Source organism: Podarcis tiliguerta (assembly GCF_965153285.1).
Source record: "Podarcis tiliguerta genome assembly, chromosome: 5".
Taxonomy (NCBI): Eukaryota; Metazoa; Chordata; class Lepidosauria; order Squamata; family Lacertidae; genus Podarcis; species Podarcis tiliguerta.
This window is the reverse complement of record NC_139538.1, coordinates 21,350,435-21,369,848: the sequence shown is the minus strand read 5'-3', so window position 1 is coordinate 21,369,848 and position 19,414 is coordinate 21,350,435. Positions and strand designations below refer to the sequence as shown.

Below are 19,414 nucleotides of genomic sequence, written 5' to 3'. Positions count from 1 at the left end.
TCCCATCATCCCTGATCACTGGCAATGTTAGCTGAGGCTGATGGGAGTTGAAGTCCAACAATATCCCTAATTTAGAAGTCAACTACCAAGTAGCATCAAGACTAGCTATTGTTGGTGATCCTTCAAGCTCAGAAGTGCCTATACACACAGTGGGGAGCAGATGGATTCTTTCAAAGCAGCGTCAGTGCTGACTTGCAATGAAATTGTGCAAATAACTCAAGCACTGATGTTGTGAATGAATGAACAACTGAATGCAATAAATAGACCTGTAACAGTTAGCATAAAACGATAAACGATTGTGGTACCATATTGTTATGTCCAAAAACATTTCTTCCAAATGGTGCATCTGGGTTTTTTTATTCCTCCCACAGGGCCGAGGTGATTTTGGGAAGCATAATAAAAAAGAAAGGCTGGAGGTAATGTAAAGATTTAAGCATTCAATTCTTGGTATGCAGTGGTAGAATTGGGAGTACTAAATCAGGACTCACAGAGCTCCTCTGAGTCTTGGGCCTTTGCTTTACAAAGGCTTGGCGAACCTGCCCACAAAACAGGCCAACACTAGGCTAGTATTGAGATTCTTTCTACTTTTCAGGCTGCTTAGCCTCCTCCTAGTTGCTCTTTGCTGGTGTTATGTGGAAGAAGCGGCCGGCCTGGGACATAGCTGTCAACCGTCCCTTATTTGGTGGGAAACTCCCTTATCCCAGCACCGTGTCCCGCTCTTGTCCCTTATTGATGATGTCCCTTAAATTTCCCGGGTTTCAAAGGAAGCAGCTCCTCTCCCTCCCTCCCTGCCGGCCAGGGATGGCTGTATTAGGAAGGATGCAGTTGCAAAAGAAATAATGGCCTGTTTTTCAATTTTTATGTGTTCTATTTGTTTAGGAGGTCAAGTCTGGTCATTACAACAAAACTCTACTGGGGAGGAAAGTAAGTTTTCTTTTAATCATTGTGTTGTAGAAAACATTTGTTATTAAAAGTAAAAAATGTACCGCATGGCTTTGTACCATCAAAACACATTTAGGCTGGTGACCATCAAAACACATTTAGGTTGGTGAAACCAAGAAAGATAATTTGCTTTCTTTGAAGCGCCGTCAATTTTTAAACCTGAGAGCGGAGTTGGGAGTTATCCTAGGTAGCTTTCAGACTAACTGTTTCTTCAGCATTCATCCTAATTAGAAACCACTGGCTATTTAATGAGCATCCATTCTGATCCACAAGTGTGCTATCTCACACTTGTAACTACAGTGGTACCTCAGGTTAAGTACTTAATTCGTCCCGGAGGTCTGTTCTTAACTTGAAACTGTTCTTAACCTGAAGCAACACTTTAGCTAATGGGGTCTCCTGCTGCTGCTGCGACGCCAGAGCACGATTTCTGTTCTCATCCTGAAGCAAAGTTCTTAACCCGAGGTGCTATTTCTGGGTTAGCGGAGTCTGTAGCCTGAAGCGTATGTAACCTGAAGCGTATGTAACCCGAGGTACCACTGTACATTTTCCCATCACTTTCTTAGCTTCTTCGTTCCATTTGCTATATCAGGGTTGGGCAGTACTATTTTTCTAGAAAAAGAGGGGCCAGAACTCACAATGAAGACCTCCCTTGTTCTCTTAGAATGGTAATGGCGCCTACCTGAGAGGTGCCGGAACTGAGTTCTGGAGAGTTCCAGCTGGAAAAAAATCCCTGGGGAGGGAAACGTGTGACCCTGCAGATGTGGTTGGGCTTGGGCTACAGCTCCCAACATCCCTGGCCATGTTTGCCCAACAGCATCTGAAGGTTCCCCACCCTTGTGATAAGTAATGTCTAGCACAGGGGTTGGCAACCTCCAGCCCATGGGCCACAAGCAGCCCACAGGGGTTGTTTAAACAGCCCATGAGTCGCCCCCAAACCAAGGCCACCCGCTTGGTGAATCCCCACATGCTGCGCTAAACCGGCACAGTGCGGAGCGGGGGCTCACTTCCGCAGCACCAGAAATTGCGTCTGCACAAACGCAATCTGGCCCACAGAGCAATCTCCATGACAGTGAACAGGCCCAGGTGAGGTAAACCTTGCCAACCCCTGGTCTAGCATTTGCCAAGATAATTAGCACACTTATGAGGGAAGGTCAGCAGGCAAAAGAGAGGGGTACTAAACTTTTCTTATCGCCACCCAATTCTCTCCTTCAAATGACCCCCTTTAGGGAGCAGTGGGAGCAACTGACCCCAGGCCTTGCTGTGTGCCTCAAATCAATATTGGCATAGGTGCCAACTCCCTGGGCCCCTGAGCACCCACAAAATTCCCCATGAAAGGGCCGGGCATCCACAAATTTAGGTGCATGGCACCCATAGCCCTAGGCACCCACAGTCACGGGGCCAAGCTGACATTCCTGAATATTGGCAAATAGTACAGTGAAACTGAAGAGAAGGAAGTGGGCTTCTGGGCCTCTCAGAGTATTCGAAGGGCCCTTTCCCCTCATAATATTTCTCCTGTCAGCCTTAAGGGGTGGCTGGTGACCATTGAGGCTTGTGGGGCAGAAATCTGGGAGGGGGAGCCAGAGCCAATGACAAGCAGAGCCAACTAATTCTAGTTTTATCCTCATCCTCTTCCTTTATGAATTCTAAATGGGTAACATTCTTGAAGCACAGCATGTATCCATATGAACCTGCCCAGGCATTAAGGTCAGCTTCAGAGGCCTTGCTTGCAGAGCCCTATAAGATCTACTAGATTTGCAGGCCCCAAAGACAGGGCCTTTTCAGTGGCTGCATCTGTGGGACTCCCAAAATACATATGTTTGGCTCCATCACTGCTGGATTTCAATGCACCCTGAAAACCTGTTTATTTTGTTTGTTTGTTTGTTTTTAATTTGTACACCAGGTGGGACTTTTTCATGGCCTATATTGCTGCTGTTTTTTTAAGCTGGTGGTTTTAAATTGCTCTTTTTAGCTGTTTGAATTAATTGTATATGAGTGTGGCACGCTTTTCATAGAATCATCAAATCTTGGAGTTGGAAGGGAGCCAAGGGTCATCTAGTCCAACCCCCTGCAATGCAGGAATCTCAGCTAAAGCATCCATGACAGATGGTCAACCAACCTCTGTTTAAAAACCTCCAAGGAAGGAAAGTCCGCCACCTCTCGTGGGAGTCTGTTCCACTGCTGAACAGCTCCTACCATCAGAAAGTTTTTCTGATTGTTTAGTCGGAATCTCCTTTCTTGCAACTTGAAGCCATTGGTTCGAGTTCTACCCTCCAGAGGAGGAGAAAACAAGCATGCTCCCTCTTCCATGTTACGGCCCTTAAGATATCTGAAGATGGCTATCATATCTCCGCTCAGTCTCCTCTTTTCCAGACTAAACATACCCAGTGCCTTCAAGTGCCCCTCATAAGGCTTAGTTTCCAGACCCTTGATCATCTTGGTTGACCTCCTCTGCACACACTCCAGATTGTCAACATCCTTCTTAAATTGTGGTGCCCAGAATTGGACACAGTATTCCAGGTGTGGTCTGACTAAGGCAGAATAGAGTGGTACTATTACTTCCCTTGATCTGGATGCTGTACTTCTGTTGATGTGGCCTAGAATAGCATTAGCTCTTTTTGCTGCTGCATCACACTGTTGACTCATGTTAAGTTTGTGGTCCACCAAGACCCCTAGATCCTTTTCACGTGTACTGCTAGTAAGCCAGGTGTCCCACATCCTATATTTGTGCATCTGGTTCTTCCTGCCTAAGTGCACAACCTTACATTTGTCCCTAGCTTACATTTTGTTAGCTTGCACCCAGTTCTCCAATCTGTTACAGTCATTTTGAATCCTGAGTCTGCCTTCTGCAGCATTAGCTACACCTCCCAGTTTGGTGTCATCTACAAATTTGATGGGCATCCCCTCAATTCCTTCATCCAAGCCATTTATCAAATGTTTTAACTGCTGTTTTAACATGATGGTGTTTTATTGCAATTGTGTTATTTCCCCCTTTTCTTTTTTTCATGTAAGCCAACTTGAGAGGGCTTTTCCCTATGAGGTAGCCTAGAAAGATTTAAATTACATGCATGCATACATACATACATACATACATACATACATGAAATTGCAATTCTCCACACAGTTAGGCTGCTTAACAGACCATTTGAATCAATTTCAGCAATCTAAATGGGTGCAGGATTGCAGGCATAATAAAGATATATATAAATAGCCTCCCATTCGTTCCTCCAAACTCAGCTAAAAAAGTGTGCATACTGCATAATGTTCCGCAGTAAGGAGGAAATAATATTCAGCCTTTGCCAAAAATGGCAGCATTTTATTTAATGTCAGAAAGTTAAAAATATCTTCCTGTGACCCCTGGGGCATAAGCTCAGATCACTCCCTGTAGTAAGACCAGGTCAAAAAGACCATCTTGTTTAAAATAAAATGTGACCACCTCTCTCTCTCTCCCCCCATGTTGGCCTAAAGGGAAGAGAAAATTTTATTTCCCTCTGTTCACAGGAACTCTGTACAAATTTTGCTGGCTAAAATTACTTGGAACGCCCTCCAATCAGATGTCAAAAAAATAAACAACTATATGACATTTAGAAGACATCTGAAAGCAGCCCCGTTTAGGGAAGTTTCTAATGACTGATGTTTTAATGTATTTTTAATCTTTTGTTGGAAGCTGCCCAGAGTGGCTGGGGAAATCCAGCCAGATGGGTAGGGTAGAAATAATTTATCATCATCATCATCATTATCATTATTATTATTATTATTATCATTACTACTACTACTACTACTGTTGTGCCCAATCCACCCTTTGAACTGTAGGCAAAACTATTCAGAGTTGAATAGGCTTTAACTATTATTTTTTAAAAGTCATTTAAAATAAAAACACTTCATCTGATAGACAGAGTGAGGCAACTGATTTTAGGTGTCATAAAAGGGAAGGAAATAGTTAGTTACCATATTTAATGTTTTGTTGTTGTATTTTTTTTACTGCCAGAGAGGGGTGCAGCGCTTGTGGGATTTTGCTGCCTTCAATGAGAAAATAATTAAAGAACATAAGAACAGGCCAACGGACCACCCCTCCCTCTAGTGCTTGAAGTCTGTAGGTGTCTGGTGAAGCAGAAACTAAGAATTCAAATCATACTTCTTAGATTGCAGACCACAAATGAGGTTGTTCCTGCCTAACTTCCAGCTGCAGCATGCAGGCTGGGGAAGAAAATGAACACAAGCACACACACAAAATCAAAAGCATGCTGATGAAGCAAAAAAAAAATATTTTTGCACTTTTAAAATGGCCATTTCAGGAACTGGGGGCAGGTAGTCATTGCCTTCTTTCCTGCTCCTCAGATGAGAGTTTAATCAGAATCCAGCTCCTTTCATAGCGTGTCCTAGCTACGTAGGGGAGGAAATGGTCTCTTTGATACATAGGAATCTGATCCTGGATAATTAGCATGAAGATTTCCTTCTGGTGAATTAAGCTAAAATGCAGGCTTTGAATGTAGCCTACATGCCAAACGTCTTTGAACTCCTTCCTATTAAGTAAGGATGTCTGGCTGCTTGCCAGCTGGCAATTTTAGCTGCAATATAACTTTCCACGGACTTCCGAAACTGCGGGTGCGTGTGTTCAGAAACCCCTGTGTGTCCGACTGCCAACACTCAGGCTCTTATACAGACAGTAGAGTTGAAGGAGCAGGAAAGCAAAACTGAAACTTCTTGCTGTTCTCTTTTTTTTAAAAAAAAAAAAAAGAATTAACACAGAAAGAGAATTTTTGGTATTGCAGGGAGCTGCGTCACAAATTGGAGTTATTTGACTTTGTTCAGGTTTCTGTTTTGTGAACGGAGAAATCTGAGGGCTCCCTTGGACAAAAAACAAGGACACCAGCCAGGAATACTAGAGCAAAACAGCAGCCAGTAGGCTTGGTCTTTATTGTCTAGTCAAATTGTGTGGGATCAATTCCAATCTGTTACCTCCGAGGATATGGACAGGCTGCTTGGACGAGTGAAACCAACCACCTGTCTCCTTGATCCTTGCCCATCCTGGCTTATAAAAGCTAGCTGGGAAGGGCTGGGCGATGGGCTTCGTGGGGTGGTGAATGCTTCCCTCCGTGAGGGAGTCTTCCCAGACCCGCTGAAAGAGGCGGTTATTAAACCGCTTCTTAAAAAACCATCTTTAGATGCGGCCACGATGGCCAACTATCGCCCAGTCTCAAATCTTCCATTCTTGGGCAAGGTGATTGAGCGAGTGGTTGCTGAACAACTCCAGGCACGCCTGGAAGAAGCGGACCATTTGGATCCCTTCCAGTCGGGATTCAGGCCTCATCACGGGACTGAAACTGCCTTGGTCGCACTGGTTGATGATCTCCGGCGGGCTAGGGACAAAAGTGAGAGCTGTTTCCTAGTTCTGCTGGATCTCTCAGTGGCGTTTGATACCATCGACCATAACATCCTTCTGGACCGTCTTGAGGGGCTGGGAGCTGGGGGTACTGTCATACAGTGGTTCCGCTCCTTCCTCCTGGGCTGTGTTCAGAAAGTGGTGGTGGGGGATGAGTGTTCAGACCCCTGGGCTCTCACTTGTGGGGTGCCTCAGGGTTCTGTCCTCTCCCCCATGCTTTTCAACATCTACATGCAGCCGCTGGGAGAGATCATCAGGGGGTTTGGGCTGGGTGTTCATCAGTATGCAGATGATACCCAGCTCTACCTCTCTTTCAAATCAGAACCAGTGAAGGCGGTGACGGTCCTGTGTGAGTGTCTGGAGGCGGTTGGAGGATGGATGGCGGCAAACAGATTGAGATTGAATCCTGACAAGACAGAAGTACTGTTTCTGGGGGACAGGAGGCGGGCAGGTGTGGAGGATTCCCTGGTCCTGAATGGGGTAACTGTGCCCCTGAAGGACCAGGTGCACAGCCTGGGAGTCATTTTGGACTCACAGCTGTCCATGGAGGCACAGGTTAAATCCGTGTCCAGGGCAGCTGTGTACCAGCTCCATCTGGTATGTAGGCTGAGACCCTATCTGCCCGCGGACTGCCTCGCCAGAGTGGTGCATGCTCTGGTTATCTCCCGCTTGGACTACTGCAATGCGCTCTACATGGGGCTACCTTTGAAGGTGACCCGGAAACTACAACTAATCCAGAATGCAGCAGCCAGACTGGTGACTGGGAGCAGCCACCGAGACCATATAACACCGGTCTTGAAAGACCTACATTGGCTCCCAGTACGTTTCCGAGCACAATTCAAAGTGTTGGTGCTGACCTTTAAAGCCCTAAACGGCCTCGGTCCAGTATACCTGAAGGAGCGTCTCCACCCCCATCGCTCTACCCGGACACTGAGGTCCAGCACCGAGAGCCTTCTGGCGGTTCCCTCACTGCGAGAAGCCATGTTACAGGGAACCAGGCAGAGGGCCTTCTCGGTAGTGGCGCCCTCCCTGTGGAACACCCTCCCACCAGATGTCAAAGAGAACAACAACTACCAGACTTTTAGAAGACATCTGAAGGCAGCCCTGTTTAGGGAAGCTTTTGATGTTTGATGTATCACAGTATTTTAATATTCTTTTGGAAGCCGCCCAGAGTGGCTGGGGAAACCCAGCCAGATGGGCGGGGTATAAATAATAAATTATTATTATTATTATTATTATTATTATTATTATTATTATTATTAAAGACTGTCGCGACAGGACTCCCACCTGCCACAAGGTGGAACAAGATGGAAGCCCCAAACAAAAGAGAACCCAAACTTTTATTAGCTGCTAATCCCCATGTTACACCCCGCCCAAACTACATCACTAATACATCATGATTACATCATGAAAGGGGAGGTCTGGTGGCAGTAATCTGAGCATTCTGGATGCTGCCCTATGGTTCTCCTTGCCCTCCACCAAACACCTATCAAGTGTAACAAAAGAGATATTTACATTTCCTTGTTTCCCAGCCAAGTTAATCACACCCTTTTGTCTTCATCTGGGTTTTTTTATTTCTTGAATGGCTACCTGTCTGGCACTCAGGTATCAGGAGGCCAGGGATTATCACTCAGGCAGAGGGGCTGCTGAGTAGCTGAGCTCACATGTCTATATGAATTTCTGAAGTTTTCCCAGTGAGCCGGTACATAGATACATCTATCAGTGAATTGTTACATTTGGTATCATGCAGCAATGGCCCTTTGAATAGCTAGGAAGAAACTGTGATAAAGTGTTTTGTGGGGACAAATCACAAAAGTCACAAAAGTGATTGTGCTGATTTTGGTAGTGGGCTGCATGTGCATGATATCTGCTGGAGGGGCAATCCCCCCAACCTGTACATAAATTCCTGCAACAGTTTGAAAAGGCTTTTTAAAAAGGAAGTTGAAAATAGGCTTTCTAATTGAACTAAGAGGTTTTTGGTTGGTTTTATGTGCGCGAGAACACACAAACAAACAAACACACACACACACACTCAGAGAGACTAAATTGGTGTTCGGCTCTATCTTGGTATAAATGTTTTGTTATTAGATTACTACTGCTTGGGCATTATTTCTCGTATATGCTCTGTACAAATAGGGAGTGTTGCTGTTTGAGCTTTCAAAACACCCAGGCCATTTAGGTAGGGTTGCCATATTTTGAAGAGCAAAACAAGGCACTGCTATGATGGCCATTCAAAGCAAATAAATAGAATGTGTCCCAAATTTTACTCCTGAAAAAGAAGGACATGTCTGGGGAAAGGAGGACACACAGTCAGCTGCGAGCGTATGCCCGCACTACCCAGGGTGGGCACGCTCCCAAGGGCGGTGGGGCGCAGAGGGTGCCCTCCCAGGCGCAGGATAGCCGCTCAGGTGCACAGAGCGGCGTGTGCACCCTTCAGCCGGGGGCAGAGTGAGCTGCCAATGGCGGACATTCGGCGCGCCGCCCACCCGCGACTGCCAAATGTCACCCCCCCCTCAGCAAAGACACCTGGAACGGTCCACCCCCACCACACACCCCTTCCTCCATCCCTGCACTCAGCAACCCTGATTTAGGGAGCCTGCTCTGCTTAAGAATTTTAACCTATCAGCCCTGAGAGAATCCACATTGCAACTGGGCTGGTCTATTCAAATTCTCTGCCCTGGCAAACTATGCAGCGATACAGATAGGTAACTATGAAAGACTGGATCCGGACTGTGAATTGTAAAAGTGTTCATGTAGAATTATTCATCTATTGCTGAAGCCAAGGTTAACATTATATATATATATAGAGAGAGAGAGAGAGAGAGCGCGCAAGTGGATATAGCAATGTGTGATAATTGTTTTGGGATATCTGTTCAATATGGCCAGTTGTTTGCTTTAACCAGCAAGGTATTAGCTATTAGCGAAAGGTCCTATGAGACTATTCTTGACGCAGCAGAATCCCATTTGTAAGTCAAAGGGTATGGAACAACAATGCACACATGAAAATGTATGCCTTTTCTCCTTGCAGAGCTGAAACAGAAAGAGGACTCTCAAGAAAACACATTATTGAAGGTATATCGTATGAATAAAAAATACTTGGTGTGCATGTGATAATGTGTTATTATGGTAAAGTGTTTCCAATACATTTGGCCAGTGCTTTTTGGAGGGGGGGAGCAGGGGTACACATACCCCTAAACATTTTGTGAATCTAAGTTTGGCCTCATTGAGGGGCAGTATTTGAATATGAGTAGGAAAATGAGAGTACCCCTAAACATTATTTTAGAAAAAAGCACTGCATTTGGCATAATATTGCAATAGCCTTGGGCTCTACCCAGCTCAGGTATGCTTAAAGTAGACCTACTGAAAGGAGTGGACTTAACATACCCTCCAACATTTCTCCGATGAAAATAGGGACATCCTAAGGAAAAGCAGGACATTCTGGGATCAAATCAGAAACCGGGATGGTTTCTGTAAATCCGGAACTGTCCCTCGAAAATAGGGACACTTGGAGGGTCTGAGTGAATCATGTCCATTAATTTCAATGAATCCGAATAGTTGGCAACAACCCAGTGATGTTGCTATTCCTGCATTGCTCTTCAGTTGCTTGCAAGTAAAGAGCTGAAGCTAGGAAATAGTGGCTTAAGATGTAATGAGTCCATGTTTAAGACCAGATATGCGCTTAGGTCAGGATGCAGCTAGTGAGTCCTGCCTGTGGAAGCCCTGCATAAGAGCAATGGGACTTGCCCCCTTCTCCTACCCCATGCAACCCCCAATGGCTTGAAGAGAACCCCAGAACATTGGGTGGGGGAGGAGAAGGGGAGATTGTTCCACCTGGCAAGCCAAAACACTTGTCCGGATGGAACAATCACTTTGCCAGTAATGTGTACACAAATACATATACTAAGGCAAACTGCACATTAAAATGCATACTTTTCCGGGTCTAAGACAAGGGGCGTTTTTTACTCAAAAAGAATGTTAACAATCAGGGTTCGACTTATACATGGATAGTGTAGAGTGGGGACGGGCAATTTGTTTCAGCCGCAAGCAGCAGCTTGTCACTGGTGATTGGGTGGGTGCTTGGTGTCTGCGGCTAGGGCTGCTTAGGATTGGCTGTCGCTGCGGCAATTTGGTGGGTGGGTGGAGTCTGCGGCAAGGGCTCTTTTTGATTGGCTTCTGCTGCGACAATTGGGCAGGCGATTGCTGGCTGCTGGTGGCGAGCAGGCAGACGCTTGTTTCCTTTGTTGACAAGTGAGATTCTCAGCGTTTGTGAGTCAGGTGAGTGATCATTGGCATTCTGCCCCCCCCCAAAAAAAAGCTCAGGGAAACCCTCCCCCCCCCCGAAAAGCTCAACAACTCTGTGCCATCTCTGCCCCCCCCCCCATTTTCTTAAATTGTAGTACCTGTCTTATACACGGGGGCGTGTTATACACAGAAAAATACGGTAAGTAAAAATAGCATGCATGCATTGCATTGGAGGAAACACACGCTTCAAAAATATGCATATTAGGTAAAACTTCATACAAAAATGTACATACTGGGAGAATTTCGGGCTAAAATGCTGGCAAATTTGCTGGAGGACCTTTTTCACTTAAAATAATAATAATCACAAACTGACAAAGAAATGAAGAAGAACTGAATTTAAGATTTGGAAAACTGAAAGAAATCAAGATTCACAGGCGTTTGCTCATCCCTGCTTCAGGGATACCTGTTTGCAATCTGCTTTCGGCAGCATTGTACCAGGTTGGAAATCATGACTGTATATTAGAGTGCCAGATTCACCTCCAGATTTTAAATCCTAGTGGTTCACTGATTGGCAAGGCTTAATTCCATGGAACAATACCAGTGCAGTCTTGCAGGGAGAGGCAGAGTATGCAAAATAATTCACTCTGACACGATTTTGATTAGACTTACTGTGAAACAAAATCTGCGTTATCAGCTTTGTCCCCCGAGGCTACAGTTTGACAAGCGCAGAAGGATACTGTGGTTAAATGGTTGTCGACTCCAATCCAAGTTTCAATGTAATTATGATTTCCAAAAAATTAAAAAATGTGGAGGGCCATGAATTCTGTATAAACTCATGCTTTGGTTGTTTTAATAGACAGCATAACGTCACTGATCTCTAGAGCAGATTTAAAGATGGTTCAGGCCCATGATATTTTTGAGTCATCAGATTTCTTGTCATGGGTTCCACACATCATCTTCTCTCTTTTTCTCTCTCTCTTTCTAATGCTTCCTTATTTTACTTCTAGGATTAAAAGGCTCACTCCAGAGGCTGCAGCTTGAGTATGTGGACGTCGTCTTTGCAAATCGACCAGACAATAATACCCCAATGGAAGGTTAGTGAGAGATTTAATAAAAGTTTTTGCTTGACTGGCTCCAGCTCAGGAGCTTATACCAATAGGAAAATGGCTCTCCTCAGGTATTCAGGTGAGGGAAATTACTTGGAAAACATCTCAATCTTAATCTCTTGGAGTCTTTCACATTTCCACTCTTGAGAAAGTTGTGTGTGGACTCAGCTCTGCGGAAGAATGTGTTAACTGTGTCTATAACCCCAGGGCCAGATTATTAATATCCCCAAAGCAACTTTGATGCCATCCACTCCATGTATGTAAATATTTCTTTTTCCTGACATAGTCAAACAAATTAAAGTTGGCTGCAGGGGTTTGTATGTGTTTCTGCAATTTCTTTTCAGCCTCAGTCGCCAACCATGGAAATAAAACGTTACAGAGATTGTGGTCACAATCCAAACTATAGAAAGCCAGTGTTGTTTACACGGGAGTAAATCATTTTGATGTATCTTACCGTTGCTCAGCTGTGAGGGAAAATAAGCCTTTAAAATAAAGCTTTTTGCCAATGTAGTTTCTGCTGGTTTGCTAGATCTCATGACCAGAGTGAATGGAGTGAAATCGTAGCAAACCACTTTTAAGGGATTTACCCCAGCCTCGGCTGAGTCCCAGCTGAACTGGCTGAGCTGGGATAGAGGACTTACACCAGAGTATCTCCATCTCAGCCAGGATAAAGGACTTCAGTCAGTTTACCTCTCCTGAGCCCAGGCTCAGCTGGAGAACTCCTTATTCCACACACATAATCTGTGACATGGCCTTTTGTTTTCCCCCAAATGCACAGATCAGGCACAATTTCCTACATGTAGATTAATCTCTGCGTAGATGAATTTGTAAGATGTTGCAAAGCAAAATGATGCGGCCCTTTAGTGTAAATTGGAACAAATGCCAATATCAATTTCTGAAAGGCTGCTTTGATGTGATGCTTGCTGACAATGCCCTACGGTTGTAGGGTTGAGAGTTTTCACTGGAGACAGAGTCTAGTGCAAATTTGCCAGCAGTTGATGAGGTCACGGAGCATAACATGTCTTGTATCTTGGAGGGAGACATAACCTTTTTGCTCAGTCAGTTATAATATATAGAAAGATAAAAAAACAGGCCTGCAATCTTGCACATAGCTAAAACCTCTTAAAGCCCAGTAGCCTACTAACTATGAAGATAATTGAAGTCAATGGGATTTGAGACACCTAACTTTGTACAGGATTGCAATCATGGTACATATAACATTAAGTTGTGTGTGTGTGTGTGTGTGTGTGTGTGCGTGTGTGTGTGTGTGTGTGTGTGAGAGAGAGAGAGAGAGAGAGAGAGAGAGAGAGAGAGAGAGAGAGGCAGGGGGTTGACATTCACATAGTTGGCCAAGTCTATTGAAACAAGAAGCATGGAGTTTGCCCCGACTCTTGTTAGCTGGAGAAGTACCAGTCTGCCTTCTTGCGATTCCCTTTTTTGACGAGTGCTAGTTTCTGACGGCCATGTGCTTCTGTAGCAATACCCCTCTCAGCTGTTAGCATTCTGCTTTGTCTATTTTGACCCTGGATGTTCTCTGCCATCTGCTCCGTGCTTTTTCGAGCATCTCCCGTCCAGGTTGTAAGCTTCCCACTTTGAACTGTGAGCACCTGTTTTTCTTAAGAGAAATGTACCACATCAAGGAATTGAGGCAGCATAACTTAAAGGGCCATAAACATCCTGCGATTCTTAGGGAAGTTTTTAATGTCTGGTGTTTTATTGCTGCTTTATTATTATTATTATTATTATTATTATTATTATTATTATTATTTCCTCACTCAGCAGCCCCCTGAAATTCAGCCAGAAGGTAATATGCCCCCCAGACTGAATAATAATAATAATAATAATAATAATAATAATAATAATAATAATTTATTTATATACCGCCCTCCCCAGCCGAAGCTGGGCTCAGAGCAGCTAACAACAGTAAAATGATAAAACATTCTAAAATCATTTCATTATAAAATTAATTCAAATCAGATTAATGGCAACCATTGGGCTGGTGGAACAGCTCTGTCTTGCAGGCCCTGTGGAAAGATGTCAAGTCCCACAGGACCCTAGTCTCTTGTGGCAGAGCGTTCCACCAGATCAGAGCCACAGCCGAAAAAGCCCTGGCTCTGGTTGAGGCCAGCCTAACCTCTCTGTGGCCTGGGACCTCCAAGATGTTTTTGTTTGAAGACCGTAATTTCCTCTGTGGGACATACCAGGAGAGGCGGTCCCGTACCTGCTATACACACTTACCAGAGAGTAAGTCCTACTGAACTCACTGGGGCTAAACTTCTAATTAGACAAAAGTGCAAGGGGTCGTGCTGCAAGATTTATTTAGTCCGATGACACCCCTGATACAGCCACTATAGTGACCGCTCAGGCAGCATCACCCTCCTCACCTTCTGCCACAAGCCACAGGGCTGCAGCACCTTTTCGAAGCCTCCCTCCCTGTTTGCTTCTGCAGACGTACAGGCAATTGCCCAGCCTCTTCGTTGCACTGACACGCAAGCAATAAAAGCCCTTTCGTGACTCATCCCATTAATCCTCAGCAGGGATAACTACACATCAGAGAGCAGATGATGGAGGAGGGAGGTTTGTCAGCTCCGTCTACACATTTTTGCAACTCCCCCTCTTGGTTATAGTGACAAGTATTTATGCTTCCACTAAGTGCTTCCACTTGAGGCACTGAAGACAATTTGAAATATTGCCAGCAGAATGGCAACACCTCTGACAGCCATCTGTGCAACCCAGAAGGTGAGAATAATTCAAAGAGAGACTGTCGGTGCAATCCTATACATGTTGACCCAGAAGTAAATCTCATTAAGTCACATGGAGCTTCATCCCAGGTAACTAGGTGTAGGATTGCAGCCTTAGCCTTAGGGACATTTCTTTCCTACAGTCAACTCTTCACGGTTCGCCTAGTAAGCTGCTCCTACCGTTAGACAACCTGTACAATGTATGGCAGCAGCAGAACTTGCACTGTCTTTGCTTCTTGCTGTCAGCGACTCAGCTCTTTAGCGGATGATCTTGACCTTTCCCAGCAGCCTTCATGGCTGTTGTACAAGTCAACACGGCACTTCTTTACTTGCTGATTTTGACAAAGTGCAAAAGAATCTTTTGAGCAAATAGCGGAATGCCAGAGAGAAGCCTTTTAATGTTACACTTTCACAAAGCTTTCGCAGCATTAGCAATGATGAGCCATGCTAAATTTGTAGCATTTTGTCAGGGCGTCAGCACTAAAACTGTGTGCTAGATTCAGAACCAAATCAGGCCAATTCATGGAGGGAACTGGGCTTGGGCCAAGTCAGGTTGAGACATCCCTGGACAAGATGTACGTATTGCTGTAAAACAGGAATGGGGAAGATCAGGCCTGGGAGCCAAATCTTCCTGCTCCCCCTCCGCTCCTCAGCATCCTTTTTCAGCAACTGAATTTGGAAGGGTTGAAAAAGCTTTTTAATTTTTGCTATCTGATGCTCCATGATGTGGAGTCAGAAACCCATGCTGATCTATTGCAAATCACGCAGAGATCTATTTATTGCTGCTGCTGCTGTTATTTATGTCATTTATGAATTTCTTTCCATGAGGCATCACTAAGTGATTTATAATACTATATATTATATTATACTATACCTATATATCTATATCTCTATCTATCTATCATCTATCTATATCAGATACATATCTAAAAATAGTGAAAGTGATTGCATTTTTAAAAACAATTTTTAAAGGTAAAGGTAAAGGGACCCCTGACCATTAGGTCCAGTCGTGGATGACTCTGTGGTTGTGGGGCTCATCTCGCTTTATTGGCCGAGGGAGCCGGTGTACAGCTTCTGGGTCATGTGGCCAGCATGACTAAGCTGCTTCTGGCAAACCAGAGCAGCGCACAGAAACACCGTTTACCTTCCTGCCGGAACAGTACCTATTTATCTACTTGCACTTTTGATGTGCTTTCCAACTGCTAGGTTGGCAGGAGCAAGGACTGAGCAATGGGAGCTCACCCCGTTGTGGGGATTCGAACCGCCGACCTTCCGATCAGCAAGCCCTAGGCTCTGTGGTTTTAACGCACAGCGCCACTGTGTTTAAAAATGATTTTTAAAAATATATAAATATAAACAGTTTAAAGCAACAGCACATACGGAAAATAAAATCAGTTCCAAGACGGGTACCAACTGGGACAATTATTTTAGAAAGTTTGTTAAAAGAGGGATTTATTTAGGGTTGCCATATTTTTAAGAGCAGAAAAAAAGAGGACACATTCATCAACTTCTACTTTTAACTATGTATCACTATGATGACTCTACCCATGAAAAAGAGGATGTGTCCTGAGAAAAGAGGGCATATGACAATCTACCCATGGATCCCAGTCTATCTTCTGCACACCCTGCTTCAGGAACAGCAACAATCTTAAGGGGTAGTGGAATAGGAAGGAGGTTTGCCTTCAAGCTTTTGATCCTTCTCAATCCCACTCTTCCTTCTTCAGGCTTGATTTATTGCCAAGCATCACTTGTTCCACCCTCTCACCATCTCCTCCTGCTGCCTCATGACATCCTATGGGCATCTCTGAGGGGTTAATACGTGAATCGGTGGCGGTGGCAGCGAAATAAGTCAATCTCTGGGCGAAGGAAGAATAATGGAGATCGCACTTCATTGTTCACATTCTAGACTGACAGGGAATTAAGCAGTTCGTGGGAGGCTGCACACACGCACATGCGCGCACACGCGGCAGATAGACAAGAGAAAACAAAGAGCTCCACATGGTGTTTGTGATAATTACATCCCTTGCACCGCTGTCTTTTGGAAATACTCTCGCTGTGCGGCTGCTCATGTGATTTGAGTGTCACACAGAAAGGAGGGTTGCTATGATTTGCTGGCAAGAGAGAGGGAGCGTCTGTGCTAGTTTAATATCCATGGAACCGTAATTGACAGGAGGCTGAGCTATTTTAGCCCATTTACAACAGTAGTCAAGGACCTGGGACAGCTCAGCTGGTAGAGCAGGAGACACTTAAATCTCAGGGTCGCGGGTTTGAGCCCCATGTTGGGCAAAGGATTCCTGCATCATGGAGGGTTGGACCAGAATTCTATTCTATTATCTATATTACATGTCACTTAGACAGCATCTTTAAAAGTAGAGACATCACCTTGCCAACAAAGGTCCGTATAGTAAAAGCTATGGTTTTCCCAGTAGTGATGTATGGAAGTGAAAGCTGGACCATAAAGAAGGCTGATCGCTAAAGAATTGATGCTTTTGAATTCTGGTGCTGGAGGAGACTCTTGAGAGTCCCATGGACTGCAAGAAGATCAAACCTCTCCATTCTTAAGGAAATCAGCCCTGAGTGCTCACTGGAAGGACAGATCCTGAAGCTGAGGCTCCAATACTTTGGCCACCTCATGAGAAGAGAAGACTCCCTGGAAAAGACCCTGATGTTGGGAAAGATGGAGGACACAAGAAGGGGACAACAGAGGACGAGATGGTTGGACAGTGTTCTTGAAGCTACCAGCATGAGTTTGACCAAACTGCAGGAGGCAGTGGAAGACAAGAGTGCCTGGCGTGCTCTGGTCCATGGAGTCACGAAGAGTCGGACATGACTAAACGACTAAACAACAACAACAACAAATGTCACAAATGGCATTAAAGATGCTGAGGAGAATAACACTCTAATTGTTATGAGTTTGGGGCCGAGGGGGAGCTTTCTATACCTTCTGTGCAAGACCCTTGTAACCCCTGGATCCATCAAATGTTGAAATATAAGCCAGTCTAGCTTCATGTGTTAGCGATAGCCTGGGTGATGGGCCATTAAGGGAAACAAAGGAAAGGGGCTCTGTGTGAGATGGCAAATGGCTCAATGTCTCTCAGCCCCACTCACCTCACAGAGTGTTTGTTGTGGGGGAGGAAGGGAAAGGAGAATGTTAGCCGCTTTGAGACTCCTGAAGGGGAGTGAAAGGCGGGATATCAAATCCAAACTCTTCTTCTTCTTCTTCTTCTGGGTTCCCTCCCAGCTTGTGGCTAGTTAGAAGGACAAAGTTCTTTAGAGTTTTAGAGCAGAGTTTGGCAGTGTTGTGGCCTACAAATAAAGCAGCAAACTTGAGAGAGAGTCAGAGCAGCATTGGAGAGCAATGTCTGATTTCTGTTTGAATCCAAGGCTGTGGAAATGGGAGAAACAAGACCCTTTAGGTGGTGTTAATGCTGTGGACCCCTCCATTGTAGGCTCAGGAAATAAACCATATATCATAAAGACATCACAGTCTCTGTGGAAACAGGAACCTGGGGAAGCACCTGGGGCCCTGGAATCTTGCACTGCTCAGAGATTAGAGGGATATGCAACAATACTGAGGGGGGCAGGAACTCTGAACATTTCAAAATACTCTGTTTCCGTCCTCCTCTTTTGTGAATATCTTTCTCGTTACTTCTTTCTGGACATGCAGTAATCAGAGGCATTGCATTCTTCCTGTATCAGAAGTGTAGAGAATAAGGTTGAAATCCTATATCCATTGGTGTAACTTCCAGTGTAGTCTGTAGGAATTAGTTCCAAAGAACTGTGCATAGAATCTTGCTAATAGGGAAGGCAGAGGTAATTTGTTGGCATCCCTACCATGTGTGGAGTTTCCATGGCAACGGTGCACTCTATGTCACTCTGAACTGCTCATTTGTGTGTGTGTGTGTGTGTGTGTGTGTACACGCGCGCATACACACACACGAGTTCTGATGTTCTGGCCCTGAGGGATGATGCCATCTTTTGGCTTGTTATGTGTTTTGTTTTTCTAAACGGATGCTTTGCAATTAATACTGAATGCGATATTCCATCCCAAGTACAGCAACACCTTTGGCTACTGGAAGCTGCATTTACTATTATGGTTTGTTCGTTAAAAATCAGCAGCATCGGAATTGGTCTGAAGCGAGATAGGATAGCAATGGCAAGAGACTAGGAACTGCAGGACTGCAGGTGCCAATGGTTTCTCCAGCTGAATGAAAGGCTCAACGATATGGAGGTTGTGATGTGTTGTCTACAGTATTTGAGTATGTCCTGCTTCTGTTGTATATGTGTTATTTCTTTTGACTGTAGGTGTTTTGCTTGGGTTGGGGGAGGGGTTGCAGGGGTGGTTCTGAGCATTGCCAATTTTTCTTCTCTGGAATGGGAATTTTGTAGTACCCACAACAATTGCAGTCCCTGGTTTGAAAGTTAGGGCCTCCCTCTCAGAATTTCTGAGCATGAAGAGGACTGAGGATAATAAAAGAACATCATGGACTCTCCTTCACTGAAGGTTTTTCAACAGAGGTTGCATCTAGCAGACTCTTTGAACCCTTTCCAACTCTGCAATTCTATGGTTCTATGAAAGAAGACCTAGTTCATACTGTTTCACACCTTTGCTGCCAAATTACTGTGAAATGGGTTCATATTTTGATGGCTTTATCTTGAAACGTTGGAGGTACCCATGAGATGTAATGTGGGGAGATCCATGACTGACAGGTCCTGTTACTCTTTGAAGGTCAGGGAAGTAACACTCTCAAAGAGAGTATGTTCAGCTATAATAATAATAATAATAATAATAATAATAATAATTTATGATTTATTTCCCCAGTCTATTAAACATTAAAAGCTTCCCTAAACAGGGCTGCCTTCAGATGTCTTCTAAATCTGGTAGTTGTTGTTCTCTTTGACATCTGGTGGGAGGGCGTTCCACAGGGTGGGTGCCACTACTGAGAAGGCCCTCTGCCTGGTTCCCTGTAACTTGGCTTCTTGCAGTGAGGGAACCGCCAGAA

The 19,414-nt window shown here is 44.7% G+C and overlaps 1 protein-coding gene across 2 annotated transcripts in view; it reads left to right on the top strand.

Moving 5' to 3' along the window:
• Nucleotides 1–19,414, top strand: part of KCNAB1 (potassium voltage-gated channel subfamily A regulatory beta subunit 1) — a 178,238-nt gene that overhangs the window by 138,684 nt on the left and 20,140 nt on the right. For both annotated transcript variants that reach the window (XM_083442886.1, XM_083442887.1), the window contains exons 5-8: nucleotides 372–416; nucleotides 880–924; nucleotides 9,351–9,394; nucleotides 11,572–11,658. In XM_083442886.1, coding sequence (XP_083299012.1) covers nucleotides 372–416; nucleotides 880–924; nucleotides 9,351–9,394; nucleotides 11,572–11,658 — 221 coding nt within the window. The remainder of the gene's footprint in view (nucleotides 1–371; nucleotides 417–879; nucleotides 925–9,350; nucleotides 9,395–11,571; nucleotides 11,659–19,414) is intronic.